The 17651-nt window shown below is 42.5% G+C and overlaps 1 protein-coding gene across 3 annotated transcripts in view; it reads right to left on the bottom strand.

Annotated features, from left to right (window-relative positions):
* RB1 (RB transcriptional corepressor 1) overlaps positions 1–17651 on the bottom strand; it is a 286970-nt gene that overhangs the window by 207202 nt on the left and 62117 nt on the right. For all 3 annotated transcript variants that reach the window (XM_044288473.1, XM_044288474.1, XM_044288472.1), the window contains exon 9: positions 11607–11684. In XM_044288473.1, coding sequence (XP_044144408.1) covers positions 11607–11684 — 78 coding nt within the window. The remainder of the gene's footprint in view (positions 1–11606; positions 11685–17651) is intronic.

Raw genomic sequence — 17651 nt, forward strand, 5'->3', positions numbered from 1 at the left:
ACACATCCTAATTAATTTTCCACAACACAAGTGTAAATATATATATATGCACATCCAGTAGAAAATCGTGGTTTATTGACCTATGTGGGACAGTGAGGCAATGTTTCGGCTCGGACACAGAGCCTTTCTCAAGCATAAAACGTAAGTGCGTTACAGAGTATAAATAACCAAACATGATTAGGGGGTGGAGCCAGCAATATAGATGATAATTACAACTAACAGTGCGCAGGCGCCAGGTTGTGTCCTGAATGTATGATCTCATGCCGGAGTTGGCGTATCGTAAGCCTCAAACCCTCTCAGACGTAGCAAAACAGGTCACTGGTTTCAACTTTCCAACGCGCATGCCCACATGGTAACATGTCGGGAAGCACCATATTGGATATTGGCAAACTGCCCCAAGTTGTATTACTATTATAGTATCGGCAGGTAGGTAGCAAATGAAGGAAGGGGAAACTGCTTGTCAAAGGGGTACACCATCCTGATAGTTGGGCATGAGAAAAGAAGAGAGATCATAAGTATATTTTTATACAAATCACTTATGCCAAGTTTGGCGATTGATTGCATGTGGACCAATGTGTCTGATAGGTATGTTTTTGATCTTATCCTTTACTCCACCTGTTGATATTTTAATTTGAATATTATGACACAAAGCAGCTGATGATCATTGGTGGTACTTATGAGATTTTTTGATTTTCTGTAATATAGGATCACCATCTGATTAATTTTACATACATCTATGTCTTTTGTGATCACCATGCACTATAGTATGTCACTTTAGAATGGTATGTATTTAGATACTGTGATTTTATTGTAATTATTGTATATTGTTTGCTCCACCCCCTAATCATGTTTGGTCATTTATACTCTAATACCTGGGACATAGCACCCGCGCTGTGTGTGTGTGTATGTATATATAATATATCTCTATCTATCTATCTATACACACACATGTCATTTATACTCTGTAATACCTGGGACATAGCACCCGCTGTGTGTGTATATGTGTGTGTATGTATGTATGTATGTATGTATGTATGTATGTATGTATGTATGTATGTATATATATATATATATATCTCCACATATATACATATATATACACACATATATACATATATACATATATACACATATACACACATACATATATGTATATATACACACACACACACACACGGAATGTGTCAGCAGATAAGAACCATTTGGCCCATCTAGTCTGCCCAATATACTGAATACTATGAATAGCCCCTGGCCCTATCTTATATGAAGAATGACCTTATGCCTATCCCATGGATGCTTAAAACTCCTCCACTGTATTTGCAGCTACCACTTCTGCAGGAAGGCTATTCCATGCATCCACTACTCTCTCAGTAAAGTAATACTTCCTGATAATACTTTTAAACCTTTGCCCCTCTAATTTAAAACTATGTCCTCTTGTAGCAGTTTTTCTTCTTTTAAATATTCTCTCCTCTTTTACCTTGTTGATTCCCTTTATGTATTTAAAAGTTTCTATTATATCCCCTCTGCCTCGTCTTTCTTCCAAGCTATACATGTTAAGGTCCTTTAATCTTTCCTGGTAAGTTTTATCCTGCAATCCATGTACTAGTTTAGTAGCTCTTCTCTGAACTCTCTCCAAAGTATCAATATCCTTCTGGAGATATGGTCTCCAGTACTGAGCACAATACTCCAAATGAGGTCTCACTAGTGCTCTGTAGAGCGGCATGAGCACCTCCCTCTTTCTACTGGTAATGCCTCTCCCTATACACCCAAGCATTCTGCTAGCATTTCCTGCTGGTCTATGACATTGTCTGCCTACCTTTAAGTCTTCTGAAATAATGACCCCTAAATCCTTTTCCTCAGATACTGAGGTTAGGACTGTATCACTGATTTTATATTCTGTTCTTGGGTTTGCACTTATGAACATTAAATTTTAGTTGTCAGATTTTTGACCATTCCTCTAGTTTTCCTAAATCGCTTTCCATTTGGTGTATCCCTCCAGGAACATCAACCCTGTTACAAATCTATGTGTCATCAGCAAAAAGACACACCTTACCATCGAGGCCTTCGGCAATTTCGCTGATAAAGATATTAAACAATATGGGTCCCAGAACAGATCCCTGAGGTACCCCACTGGTAACAACACCATGGTCTGAATATACTCCATTGACTACAACCTTCTGTTGTCTGTCCCTCAGCCACTGCCTAATCCATTCAACAATATGGGAGTCCAAGCCCAAAGACTGCAATTTATTGATAAGCCTTCTATGTGGGACAGTATCAAAAGCCTTACAAAAGAATATATACATACACACACAGGATATAAAACATCTACACACCCCTTTTAACCGCTACATCAGAAGCTGTTTTGATAACAGCGTCTAATATACCTGCTACCTGGTCCTCTGGTGGTCCCTTTTGCTTGGAACGACCACCAGAGGACACAGGCAGCTCTGTAATAAGTAGCACCAAGCACCACACTACACCCCTCCCCCCGTCACTTATTAACCCCTGATCACCCCCCTGTCATTGATTAACCCCCTGTAAGGCTCCATTCAGACGTCCGTATGTGTTTTGCGGATACGCAAAACACGGACACCGCGGGTCTGCAAAACACGGACACTGGCAATGTACTTTCCGCATTTTGCGGATCCGCACATTGCCAGAACTATATAGAAAATGCCTCGTCTTGTCCGCAATTGCGGACAAGAATAGGACATGTTCTATAGGCTCTACAAAAAAATGCAGTGATCGCCCGATCAGGCCTGATCTTGTGTGCACACTTGCGTTCAGTCCGCCCCACCGCAGTGACAGAATAAAAAAATTTCTGATCACTGCAAACACACTGTAAAATCGCTGCAGCGCTATAAAGATCACTTTTGAGGGGCATGGCGAGTTCATAGAAGATCTCTTTTTTTTTTTGGCATAAGTTAGCGGAAATTATTTTTATTTTTTTTCCTTACAAAGTCTCATATTCCACTAACGTGTGACAAAAAATAAAATCTCACATGTACTCACCATACCCCTCACGGAATCCAAATGAATAAAACATTTTTAGACATTTATATTCTGGACTTCTTCTCACACTTTAGGGCCCCTAAAATGCCAGGGCAGTATAAATACCCCATAAGTGACCCCATTCTGGAAAGAAGACACCCCAAGGTATTCCGTGAGGGGCATGGCGAGTTACTAGAATTTTTTATTTATTTATTTTTTGGCACAAGTTAGCGGAAATTATATTTTTATTTTTTCCCCTTTTACAAAATCATTTTCTGCTAACTTGTGCCAAAAAAATAAATAAAAATATTCTAGGAACTCGCCATGCCCCTCACGGAATACCTTGGGGTGTCTTCTTTCCAAAATGGGGTCACATGTGGGGTATTTACACTGCCCTGGCATTTTAGGGGCCCTAAAGCGTGAGAAGAAGTCTGGAATCCAAATGCCTAAAAATGCCCTCCTAAAAGGTACTCATTGGAATTTGGGCCCCTTTGCGCACCTAGGCTGCAAAAAAGTGTCACATGTGGTATCGCCATACTCAGGAGAGGTTGGGCAATGTGTTTTGGGGTGTATTTTTACATATAACCATGCTGGGTGAGAGAAATAGCTCTGTAAAATGACAACTTTATATAAAAAAAAAAAACGCAATTAGACTTACCGGTAATTCCGTTTCCTTGAAATAGTATGGGCCGTCATGGTGGATTCAAGGAAACGGAATTACCGGTAAGTCTAATTGCGGTTTTTCCATTTCATCCACCATGACGGCCCACATTGAGACATATCAGATAACTAAATGGGTGGGGATATCGCCTGTAGAACCTTCCGGCCGAAAAGAGCTTCATTTGCGTCCGGAAGATTAAGACGATAGTGTCTTACAAAAGTATTAGTGCTAGACCAGGTTGCGGCTTTACAGATCTGGTCCAGCGAGACCCCTCCTCTCTCGGCCCAAGAGGAGGCCGTGGCCCTAGTAGAATGGGCTTTAACATTACCAGGACTGGTTTTGTTCTGGATCCTGTAGCAGCATTCAATAGTGGATTTGATCCATCTAGCTATGGAAGACCTGGCTAACTTCTTTCCTTTATTTTTCCCTGAAAACTGAATAAGAAGGTTGTCATCCACCCTGAAGTCTCTGGTAGAGTCCAGGTAACGGATAACTATGTCCCTAACATCCAGGAGATGTAACCTATCACTAGACCCTGAATGTTCGGACCTAGGGATAGAGGGTAGGAAGATCTCCTGCTCTAGATGGAAAGGAGAGACTACTTTAGGGAGGAAACCTGGGTCGAGAGCTAGACGGATGTGATCCTTGTTAATTTGGAGGTAGGGCTCTCTACACGATAAGGCCTGGATCTCCCCAATGCGTCTGGCTGAGGTGATAGCGATCAGAAAGGCAGTCTTAAGGGAAAGGTGTTTTAAAGAGATCTCCGACGAAGGTACAAATGGAGGTTTTGTTAAGCCCTCTAGTACGGTGTTAAGATCCCAGGTCGGAGTTCTGGATCTCAGGGAGGGTCTCAACCTTGCAACCGCTCTGAAGAACCTCCTGATCCATCTGTGGTTGGCCAGGCTGCAATCATAGAAGGAGCTTAGGGCAGAAATTTGGACCTTCAAAGTACTGGGTCTAAGGCCTAACTCAAGGCCGCACTGTAGAAAGTCCAAAATTCTGTTGATGGGAGGAGAGGTGGTGTCTGGGCGCTCAACTCCTAACCAGGAACAGTATTTCTTCCAGATCTTAAGGTAGATGGAGGAGGTCACCTTTTTTTTACTTGCCCTCAGAGTACGTATCACCTTTTCCGAAAGTCCTCTGCTTCTTAGTGTCTCGCTCTCAGGATCCAGGCTGACAGTCTGAACATGCCTGGGTCTGGATGAAGAAGAGGGCCCTGGACTAGAATGTCCCTCTGGAAGGGAATCTCCCATGGATCCTCCAGCGATAGCTGTCTTAGAGTGGAGAACCAACTTCTCTTTGGCCATAGAGGGGCTATTAGGATGAGAGTAGTCGGTTCCTCCAGGAGCTTCTGGACGACCCGAGGAAGTAGTGGTATTGGGGGAAAGGCGTAGGCTAGTCTCCAATTCCATTGTATTGATAGAGCATCGATTGCCCATGGATTGTCTCCTGGGTTTAGGGAGCAAAAACAGCTTACCTGCGCATTTTTTCTGGAGGCAAATAAGTCTACCTCTGGACAGCCCCATCTTTCCGAGATCTTTTGGAAGATATTTCTGTTCAGAGACCATTCTCCTGGGTCTACTATTTCTCTGCTCAGAAAGTCTGCTACTGTGTTTTCGCAGCCCCTTAGGTGGATGGCGGACAGAGATAAAGTGTTTACTTCTGCCCAGGAGAAAATTCTTTTTGCTATCTCGCCAAGAGGCCGTGATCTTGTTCCCCCCTGGTGACGCAGATAAGCCACCGTTGTGGTATTGTCTGACATTACCCTTAGATGTCGCCCTTTTAGAAGGCACTCTCCTTTTAATAAAGCTTCCAGGACTGCGTAAAGCTCTCGGTAGTTGGAGGATTTGTCTCTTATCTCGGCAGGCCAGGTACCCTGTAGAAGATGATCTCCTATCTTTGCTCCCCAGCCTCCGAGGCTTGCGTCCGTGATTACTTGAACAACGGGATGGTTCCGCCACTGAAGGCCTCCCAGCAGTCTTCTTTTTACTTTCCACCAATCCAAGTCTGTTTTTACCGACTGAGGGATCCGAAAGACCCTGTCTAGACTTAACTGTCTTCCGTCCCAAATAGTTAGGATCCAATTTTGTATTATTCTTGTGTGGCTTTGGCACCAAGCCACCGAGGGAATGCAGGCGGTTAGGCTTCCCAGGAGACTCATGGCCTTCCTGATGGAGCAGTTGCGAGCCCTCTGGAATGTTCTGACTTTCTCTGTCAGTGCAGTAGCTTTGTCCTGAGGGAGGAAGGTCATCAGCCGGGACGAATCTAATTCCACACCCAGGAACTTTATTCTCATGGACGGGGTTAGGGTGGATTTTTTTATGTTTATAATCCATCCGAGGCTCTTTAAGAGTTCCGAGAATCTTTGGGTCGCCAGACGGTTCTCTGATTCTGTCTTGCCCAGAATTAAAAAGTCGTCGAGATAAGGAATAATTGTGATTCCTTCCTGACGTAGGCAGGCCACCATCTCTACTACGATCTTTGTGAAGACCCTGGGGGCCGAGGAGATACCGAAAGGGAGGGCGACATACTGGAAGTGGTGTATAGACCTGTCTGGTCCTCTTAGAGCGAATCTTAGATACTTTTGGGAAAGATGATGGATGGGGACATGGTAGTAGGCGTCCTTTAGATCGATTGACGACATGAATGCTCCTTTTGGAATCAGAGGGATTGTGGATGGGATGGTTTCCATCCTGAACTTCCTGTATAAGATAGACCTGTTTAGGGGTTTTAAGTTTATTATCGTGCGAAAGGATTGATCTGGTTTTTATACTAAAAAAAGACTGGAATAGAAACCTCTCCTTTCCTCTGGGATAGGAACCTTTCGAATTACCCCTAGCTCTAAGAGATCCTGAACGCCCTGCCAGATTTTCGGGAGATCTGATCTGCTCTGAGGTGTGATGCAGTATCTTCTTGGGGGGACTGATGTGAACTCTATCCTGTAGCCCTGGGAGATTATATTTAGCACCCAGGGATTTGAAGTTACCTGACTCCAGGAGGATAGGAAACCCATCAGTCGCCCCCCTACCCTGGCGTCATTGCTGTTTAGGTTGCCTATTCTGGGGATTGAGGATAAAGCCTCTTCCTCTCCCCCCTTTTGGATAACTCCATCGGCCAGACTTCCCTTTCCCCCTGTAGGATCTCTGCTGGGGTTGGTACTGCCGAAAGGGCTTCTTTTTTGGCTCTTTGTCTTCTGGAAAACCCTTCTTCTTGTCTGCTGCTCCCTCTAGGATCTTATCCAGAGTGGGGCCGAAGACAAATTCCCCTGAAAAGGGGATAGAACAAAGCTTGGCCTTGGATGCCTTGTCTCCGGACCAGGCTTTCATCCATAAAGCCCGGCGGGCAGCATTAGAAAGGGCAGCATCCTTGGCGGAAAATCTGATGGACTCTGCAGACGCATCGGCCAAAAATGCCGTGGTGGAGCGGAGAAGGGGGAGAGATTCCCTGATTTCTTCTCTTGGAGTCTTGTTCTTCAGATGTTCGTCCAGTTCTCCCAGCCATATATACATTGCTCTGGCAACGGATGTAGCAGAAATATTAGTTTTTACCCCAAACATCGCCGCTTCCCAGGATTTCTTTAGGAGGCCATCTGCCTTTCTATCCATGGGATCGCCTAGCTGAGAGGAATCCTCAAAGGGTAGGGCGGTCTTTTTTGCTACCTTGGTTACTTGCAAATCGACCTTAGGCGTCTGGTTATATATTTTGCTTTCAGACGGGTCAAAGCAAAGCCTATTCCTAAATTCTTTAGGAACGCCGAGTCTCTTTTCTGGATCTGACCATTCCTCCAATATCATTTCCTTTATATTTTCATTGATGGGGAAAACAATAGAAGACCTAGCTCTAAGGCCCCCAAACATTTCATCCTGAACCGTACGGGGTTTAGGAGTATCTTCAATACCCATAGTGGACCTGACTGCATGGAGCAGTTCCTCCATTTCATTAGCGGAAAAAAAGTATCTTTTATCCTCCTCTATAATCTCTCTGTCCAACAAGGGTTCCTCATTAGGAAACTGTCTGGACGAGGCAGAGGCCACTTCAACCTCTTCGCCCTCAGAAGAAGAAATAATGGATACTTTGCGTTTCTTAGAAGGGATGGGGTTGCTGGAAGGGGTAGATAAGGAGGCTAAAGAGGACTTAATCTCGTCTGAAATAAAAGACTTCATCTCCGAGAGTATATCTGGTTGCTCCTCTTTCCAAATCTCCGAAGTGCAAGATTTGCATAATCTCTTTCTATAATTTTCGGGGAGACGCTTGGAACAAGCACAGCATTTTAAGGGTTTTGTCTTGGATTTTAACTCCTTGCTGCCCTGCAGAAGGAAGCAACCAGATATCCCAGTATTAGTAATTCAGGCTTACAAACTGAAATATACACCCCCCAGAAGGGGACTCACGGTACTGGAGGCAGAAGGATCAGGACCTTCCTGGCGGGGAGCAGGTGTCTCAGACATCGCGGTGTAGCAGGCAAGGGGCTGAAAGGAACCGCGGTCTTCTTTTTTTAAAAATCCCGGCGTCTGACGTCATCTAGCCGCGCCATGCATGACGGCGTAGGCCTGCGCCGCACTAGCCTACTAAGAGAGGCGTGCGTCGCCCGGCCCGCCCATAGAGACGCTCCATGCGTCGCACCTGCTCCCCCTGCCGGACGCTAGAGCTCAGTCCTCCAGAAGGAAAGGACGCCGAGCGCCGTGCGCGCGAGAAGCCGGCACCTTCAACTGCTTCCACCAGGAGGGAAGGAAGTCTGAAGGTATGGGGAGGACCACAGGCCTCGGCATAAGCCAAGACGAGGGTCCTCGATGCTCCTAGCTGGCCAGCCTTAGCCCCTGCCGCGGGAGGCCAGCTGGAGAACCTGAAAAAAAGTTAAGGTTATTTCATCCTCCCTGAAGGAGGAACTCTCCACGTGTTGGCCCCTGTAGGGGCAGGAAAGCACTGAGGAGGTGGAGGGGTGGGGGGTTCTTAAACTCTCTATGTGTTCCTGCCCCTACAGAGGTCAAGGGTCAATCTCAATGTGGGCCGTCATGGTGGATGAAATGGAAAAATTGGAAAAGTTCTCTTTTACAGAGATATTTCTCTCACCCAGCATGGGTATATGTAAAAATACACCCCAAAACACATTGCCCTACTTCTTCTGAGCACGGCGATACAACATGTGTAACCCTTTTTTTTGCAGCCTAGCTGCGCAAAGGGGCCCAAATTCTCAAGAGCAATATACAATACAATTTTCTATTTTATTTTTTTACACTTTGTGTACTGCCAATATGGTAGGAATTACATTACTTGTTGTCATTAAGGCTGGGTCTGCACACACATTTTTAACATATACGTCAAAAAGACGCATAAAACGTGGCGTGAACCCACCCCATCAGTTTCCTGCTCAGGGGGTCATTGAGGTTGAGAATCTCAGCCTGATAATGAATACTAATGATTCAGGTTCTCTAAGAATACTCTATTAATACTAATGATTCAGGTTCAGGTTCTCCAAGAATTCCGCTATAGATTCCGCTACCACGAACCATAACTTAAGCATAACGGGATGCTTAGATAACCCAAAACTTGTACGCGAACAAGTCCGCTCATCCCTAGTAGGAACGATTGTTCCAGATAGCCAGCCCATGTAAACGTTCCAGAGATCAGTCTACAATAGAGCAATTGTTCTTTTTCATCTGATTGAATCATTTAGGCAAGCATAAAATTGCTTGTTGGTTTGCTTTGCTGCTGACATAATGTAAAAGTATGGGGTACAAAGAATCATAGTAAGGCCTCATATGCACCTGACCGTATTTTCAGTCAGTATCTGAATTTTGAGTATCGAATACAGACCCATTCTTTTCTATGGGGCTGCAAAAAATGCGGACAGGATCCGAAACTCAAATCACAGAACATGCCCCCTTGTCCGTTTTGTGAGGAATAGGCATTTCTACAATGGGGGCTGTGAAAAGAGAAGGATGCACCCAGACCACATTGATATTTTTCGGACCTAAAAATGGATATGGTCGCGTGCAGGAGGACTAAATCATTCATCTCCCATGCACTTTCCATCGCCTTTTAAACTAGTTCTAATTAACTTGTTTTATTGTCATCTGCTTGTTATGGGCTAAAAACGAGTCATGCAAGTCTGCCTCATAAACAGCAAAAGTAACAGCCCAAATCATGTGAAGGAAGAAGACTAGTGCGAGTCCAGCAGCTGGTACAGGCAAGTCTACTCAGTTCTAACAAGTTCTAACCACACCAGCAACATGTATTTCCCCACCCTGGCTTCCTCCCTTTCCACAATCCCAGGGCACAGTAACAGAGCTGATCCTGACCGGAAAACAGATCTCAAATAAGAAACGTCCTAGCCTATGATTTACTAAATCCAAAAGTTAATTGAAAAAGTAAACCTTTCCAGAATTTATAATACAGCTTCTGTTCAAACTATAGTAGGGTTACAGGGTAAGGAAACTGCCCAGTAATATAGATGCTGCCCTTAAGGGGGTTATCTGGGTTCTGGATATTGACAAGTTATCCTCATGACCAATATTAATTCCAACACCAATTTACCAATCAGCTATTTGCAACAGCAGCTGCCAGAACAAACCTAGAGAACGTAGCTGGAAGCTCAGCTTCAGTCTGTGTTTGGCTGTGCCGGATTCCTTCAGCACAGTTTTCACTTCAATGGGAGCATTAACCAAGTGCAGCCACTGGATAGTGTACACAGCTTTCTGTTTCCAGCTCCTTCCACTGTATAAATAGCGAGAATGTAGACAACCCCTTTAAAGGGATTGTCTCACTTCAGCAAATTACCTTTTATCATGTAGAGAAAGTTACCGTAATACAAAGCAATTACTAATGTATTGTGCTTGTCCGTATTGTCTCCTTTGCTAGCTTGATTCATTTTTCCATCGCATCATACACTTCTCATTTCCAGGGGTTACGGCCACTGCTGCAGTGCAGATACAAGGTGGCCGGGATGGGCTCTGCTGCACATGCATGCCTATGCGTGCTCACAGGGTCCCAGCCATCAAAGAGGCTGTCGCTTTTTCCTGTAGCGTGCAAGCATGGCCACCGCTGCTGGATTGGTCATAACCCCTGGATAGGAGCAGTGTATAATGTGATGGAAAAAGGAGTCAAGCCAGCAAAGGAGGCAATATGGACAATCACAATACATTAGCAAGCGCCTTGTAGTACATCTAAATGATAAATGCCATTTGCTGAAGTGTCCGGCAATGCCGAATCCAGAGAGTTCCATCAGTCTGTTCCGTGACGGCTCTCTGAACACTAGTGTGAAACTAGCTTAATCTAACTGCTCCGATATAATAAGGGGCAACTTGTAAACCTCTCGTCTTTCCTGTATTATGTACACACAAGTCGCTGAGCACTGTTACACGGCAGTGTCTTCTCTTTTAGGCTCTCTTCATATAATGTTCAGAGCCAAGGTCAGTGGTATACATTGGGAGGATCTCAGACATGTATCTCAGAAGAAGGCTGCAAGGCATGACACGGTACACACACTATGTGGGTTACCTTGCTAATAGGCTACTATTAAATCCTGTCAAGTGTAGTCCTCCAAACGAACTGTGCACAGTCAACTACATGCTGGACACAACACAGAAAAGCATATCCACAGTGAATGAGCTGTTCTAGTCTTTATGTACAATTGCCCGTCAGCCAAACCTGCAGATTTTTTTCAGAACCCGATGATAATTTAGTATGAAGGGGGGGGCTATAGGTTCTCTCACGACAGATTATGTCAGGAGAGAAAAGACTCTTGCAGTTTGAATTTCAACAGCTGATCCTATTGTTCTCCCGGGAAATAAGACGCCACCAGAGGAGTCCTTTTGGTCTACAGCCATTGAAAGGTATATGGGCTCCTCTCTCAGGTATATGAGGCGGCAGGTAATTACTACTGTCTTGGCAAGTTCAAAATCATAAATAGCAACAAATAAGAAAACTAGTCACAAAACAGTCATTAACATACCTTTGGGAGGCCATCAACACAGGAAATCCCAGCAGAGTCCAGAAAGTCAACAAAGCTGGAGACAAAGACATTTTTTACCTACGGAATGAGTTAAAATGGATTACAATAAATGCCATACTGGAGTTATTAGTCAGCACAAGAACTGTAAACAGCAACTAAAGGGATTGCGCATTTGCAGGATTACAGAATACTGCTTTTCTAGTTAAAGGGAACGTGTCATGAGAAAATAACCTATTGTTTAAAATCACATTTTACCAAAAACATAACATCCTGCAGTTTTCACACTGCCCACTATGTCTAATAATTGGTGTCACTTCTTGGTTTGTACAGATCATTTTACTGCAGTTATCGGCTTCTGTCATTCTAATCCTGCCTGTAATGATATCACCTCTGTGCATAGATAAGACAAGATCCACCATTCACAGTAGGGGAGTCCAAAAGTTTATCTGTTCTTTCTTTGTACAATGACCTCTGCACAGGTCACAGGAGTCTAGAACATTCACCCATAGAAGTCAATGACGCCCTCTCCAGAACATTGTGTCTATGGACCATGTGACTGTCGTAAAGCAACTTTCTTAATGTTGTTAAGAACAGCTGAGGCAAGAGGGCAGCTGCCATAATCATGTTCAGGAAATAGAATTGAAAAAAATAATAATTTGCAAACAGAAAATAAAAAAAGATGAAAAAAAGGATACATGCCACTATCTGGTTTTAACTAAATTAAAATTAAGTAAAATTATAGTTCAATATATGTATCACATGATACTTCATCCTCAGTTTAGAAGGTACAATTAAATAAACAATTCAAGCAACGCACTGATTAGATGTTCTAATGTATTAGATTTAAAAATTACAGAAAATAAATACTGTATTAAAATATATTAAATCAGCAGATTGGCAAAGGTTGCTGTACTTGGTTTACGATTCCTTTTTTATTCTTCAGAGCGAGTCAAATACAGGTCAGATGCAGACATATGTACAAAACATTATACCAGGCATTCTCAACCTGTGGCCCTCCACCTGTTGCAAAACTACAACTCCCATAATTCCCGGACAGCCTACAGCTATCAGCTAACTGGAGGGCCGCAGTTTGAGCATCCCTGCATTAGACTATAGAGTAGTGTTTATTCATTCAGGTTTCTTGATGGAGGAGCAGATTCAAAAAGAGGGGAAGACGTGGCAGTAACCTTTTTCTTTTCCCATCAACTCCGCTGCATGAGGGTACATACAGTATAACCCTTTCGGGAGAGAGAAAACTTTTTTTTTTTTTTTTTTTTTATATAAAAGGACTTCAGCTTTATTTATTCTGTGCTTTCCACTTTGTGGGTCAGGATGTTACCAACTTTAAGTAGTTATTTTTGGCACCTATATAAATTATCGGCATTTATATGTATCTAGTTAAACATTTTTTAAGTGTATATAAGCACAACACAACATAAAAATGTGCCAAACATCTTTTACTGACGAAGTGGTATATGCATTCTTGCCTCTGACACAGAGTTCTGTAAGTGATGACAAGACTGTAGTCAAGTGATGAGGAGGAACCTCCAAGAAGGCATCCCAGAATGACCACAGTTGAAACTCCCTAGAAGTGACCGCATAAGGACTACCCATTAGAAAAATATGAGCATCAGATCTCTGAGTACTCAGGCAGCTCAGTGATCAAATTTGACATGGTAGGGCTCAGTCGGATAGACTTTAATAGGATTGTTCGGCCTGGAAACCGACCAACCCAATTCTTAGAACCTATGAAAATTTAAACTAAAATAAACAAATATCTGTCCACAGTCCCGATATTTCTATGCCATGGCAACATTCCTAGCCACCTGGGGTCCCTGCTAGACATAGTGGCTTGGTCCAGTGACTGCTGCAGCCAATCGCTGGCCTCAGCTTTTACTAAGTGATGGCCAATGGTTAGAATAGGCCATCACTAGCTGATTGGCAGCAGTCTGACAGCCCACACCCCCATCGATCAGCTGATCGGATGAAGTTATGTCATTAGACTGTCAGACTGTTGTATCCCAACTGATCAGTTAGTGACCGTCTACCATGAGTAAGGGCTGTATTAGACCTGCAGACGAGCATTACGATTGTCGGGAAGGAAGTGTTTCTTTCTAACAATCGCCTGCTCGCAGTGAAGGAGACTGCTGCTATTACATGCAGTGATCTCCCCCATAGTTTAGGGAAGAATGATCGCTAATACTATCACTCGTCCCCATACAGAATGATTATTTTCCAGTAGCAGAGCATGATTTTATTTAGCTAATTATGTCCCAGACAAACTCCTTTGCCCAGAAATTCATTGCCCAGCACCCCACCTCAGTTTACACATAGCTCAACAGTTGGACCCCCAAAGATGTAGCAACACAATTCTGGGGCCTGTTATTGAATAAGTGGCTTTTGAAAACCGTACACCTCCCCAACCCGCAGTTTAGCCACTCTTGGAAACTGATTTTTTCAAGGTGTGTTTCCTGTAGAAGAGCAATATCTGCGCCTAGGCGATTGAGATGGCATAACACCATCATACGCTTCTGCGGGGAACGTAGGCCCTTGACGTTCCAGGTGATTATTTTAACCATTTTACCATATAGTAGTACATGTTACCCTCACACCATCTTCTCAAGGAGGTAATAAAGTAATCAGCAGGCATAAACAATAATGAAACAAACAATAACCTAAGCATCATGTGGCACACGGTTATCCCGCTATGAATGCAAAATTAAGGATTACTTACCGTTAATAGTTTTTCAATGAGGTCATGACAGTACCCTTGAGAGACCGCCTCCATCATCAGGACAGGAAACATTTGTGGAGAGCTCATAAAGGAGGGGCTCTGCCCTTAAAGCCCCATTTAATCTGCAAACTCTGGGCTCATGGAAAAAGGATTACCGTTAAGTAATCCTGATTTTCCCCTACGCCCATGACAGCACCCTTGAAAGACGACTAGAATAGAACTAGCTTAGGGGAGGGGGACTACCGGTTGTAATACCTTCCTTCCGAAGGAAAGACGATCATTGGAGTCTAAATCTAACTTGTAGTGACGGAAAAAGGTATTTGGAGACTTCCATGTGGCAGCCCTACAGATCTGTTCTAAAGATGCATTAGCCCTTTCTGCCCATGAAATAGAAACGGTCTGGTTGAATGAACACCAAAGACCTAAAAGGGGAATCCTGTCCTGCTGAGCAATAGGCCAAAAAGATAGCACCTACTATCCACTTGGCTAGAGTCCTAGATTTAACCATACTACCCCTATTATTCCTCCCAAATTTTGCGAACAGTCTAGAGGATTTCCTCCATTGACTGGTGACATTCAGATAATGTAAAAGGCATCTTTTGACATCTAGACAATGTAGTTTTTCTTCCTCATTCTTAGGGGATTGACACAAAGATTAGAGAACAATATCTTGGGACCTATGAAAGAGAGACCACTTTAGGCAGAAACGCTGGGTCTGGTTTAATAAGCACCCTATCCTCCAAGATGTTCGTATAGGGAAGGGAAGCTGAAAAGGCAGAAATCTCACCCACCATTCTAGCAGAGGTGATTGCCACCAAGAAGGTAGCTTTAAAAGATAATATTTGAATGGGCAAATCCTGTAGTGGTTCAAAAGGAGGCTCTATCAACCTAGACAGGACTAGATTCAGATCCCATGGGGGAACAGAAGACCTGATTACAAGCTTAATCCTACTAACTTCTAGAGTCAATATAAGACGTCTCACTCACTGTTACCGTGGTATGGTGCTCGTCTAATTTTGAATCACCTCTTTCAAGATAAAGCGTATACTAGTATTCTAAATGTAGACCGGCACTCATACACTAGGAGTCACGTGGAAGTATAAAGTATATAACAACCTTTAATATATTACTAAATAAATACACACATTTTTTAAACAGATGATCAAAATAGGATATAAAATTAGGATAAAAATGATGATTCAAATAAAGAATGGGAAACCCTATTATTCACACAATCGGTTGCATTGATACACCTGATAATTAAGAGAAGATCCCAAATATTGGACGACTTAATTATGGAAATTAACCAAATAAAAAACACAATGGACAAACTGCCAATAAATAGTGAATTTGATGCTTGGCAGGAGAGCTTGTGCAGAGGCTTGGAAAAAAAATGAATCGGACATTATAAAAAAAATAATAATAATAGAGAATTAAAGACTTGAACAAGAACAAAAACAGATGAGAGCAAATCTCCACATAAAAAAAAAAAAAAAAAAAAAAAAAGAATATACACATGAACAGAGGAAAGAAAGAAAGAAAGAAAGAAAGAAAGAGAGAACGAGAGAGAGAGAAAAAGAAAGAAAGAGAGAACGAGAGAGAGAGAAAGAGAGAGAAAGAAAGAGAGAGAGAGAGAAAGAGAGAAGAGAGAACAGAGAAAGAAGAAAGAAAGAGAGAGAGACGAGAGAGAAGAAAGAAAGAAAGAGAGAGAACGAGAGAATAAAGAAAGAGAAGAGAACGAGAGAAAAAGAAAGAAAGAAAGAAAGAAAAAGAAAAGAGAGATAGAAACAAGAGAGAAAGAACGATAGAACGAGAAAAAGAGAGAAAGAGATAAAGAAAGAGCGATAAGGAAAAGAGAGGAGAAATATAGGAAAAGAGTAGAGAAGAACAAGAGAGAGATATGATAGAGTAACAGAAAGAGATAGCAAATAAGAGAGGAGAGAAAATAGAAAGGGAGATAGTAGAAAGAGAAAAAGAAAGGAAATAGAAAAAAAAAGGAGATGCGAAAATAGAAAAGATAAGAGATAAGAGAGAGAGGAGAGAGAGAGAGAAAGAGAAAGAGAAAATGAATGTCCAAAACAAATACATTATACCAGTAAAGGACAGATGAAACTTTATCGGATCATCATTTTTTAGATCGGACTCAGCCACACCACAAACCGCAGATAAGACACAGATCAACACATTCATCGAAACCTGTTATGTACGGACCTCACCAATACACCCATACAATCTAAGACAGAAAAACACATACCGAGACCAGGAGGCAGAGACACAATCACACTTGATGCCACATTCATGGAATGCACATCACTATCCAACACTCAACCGCACCTGTTCTGACACAAAGAAACACTATCAAGACCACAATCCAGAGTCAAGAAGATGACAGAGAAAGAAGAATAGACCACACTGGAAAAAATAATTTACTTGCAAAAGTCCTGAATGAAATTAGCATGGCCATGCAATATAGGAGAAATATAAATATAAATCAATGACTTTACGAAAACTTCTATAGAACAGCGGGAAAGGCAACCTCTCATATCGCGGTAACCAGTACCAGTGCAAGGTAACTTCTCATCTCGCAGAAAACAGAACGAGATATCTGAAACGCCGAAGACTATTGGCCCCACTTGCCTGCTTCATCCGCACCAAGAGAGGTAAGCGCTTACACGTGGGACGCCACGGAACTGAAGTTCGCGCTACGAAACTGAGTACGGACAATTAATATACTCAGCAATCGTATGCCCATTTTTTTTTTTTTATACCGCTGCAGTTAAACATCAACAGGACATGGACTGTACTAATAACCAATAAATCATTAAAAGTTACTCTGATGGTCTAAATATTTCCCTATATCTATGATACAAAATAGAGATGTGGATCCTGGAAACGTTTTATAGGACATAATCCTTTGCACATTAATAGAGACTTCATTATCATATCAGTAAAAGAGTGGATTGCCAACAGAGTTAGAGACTGGTGTATGATACACTTTATAATGTAGAGGAAGTACTATATTGATTCTTACTTGCAAATTTATGTCCGATATGGGTTGCGACCCTCATAATTTTTATCCTAATTTTATATCCTAATTTTCTCCTATTTTTATCATCTGTGTATTTCAAAAATGTGTGTATTTATTTAGTAATATATTTAAAGGTTGTTATAGACTTTATACTTCCACATGACTCCTAGTGTATGAGTGCCAGTCTACATTTAGAATATTAATCCTACTAACTGCTTAAAAAAAAAAAAAACTCCTAATCCAAGGATGATTGCCCTATTGCCAATCAAAAAAGGCACTCAAA

The sequence above is a fragment of the Bufo gargarizans genome, chromosome 3 (genome assembly GCF_014858855.1).
Source record: "Bufo gargarizans isolate SCDJY-AF-19 chromosome 3, ASM1485885v1, whole genome shotgun sequence".
NCBI lineage: Eukaryota > Metazoa > Chordata > Amphibia > Anura > Bufonidae > Bufo > Bufo gargarizans.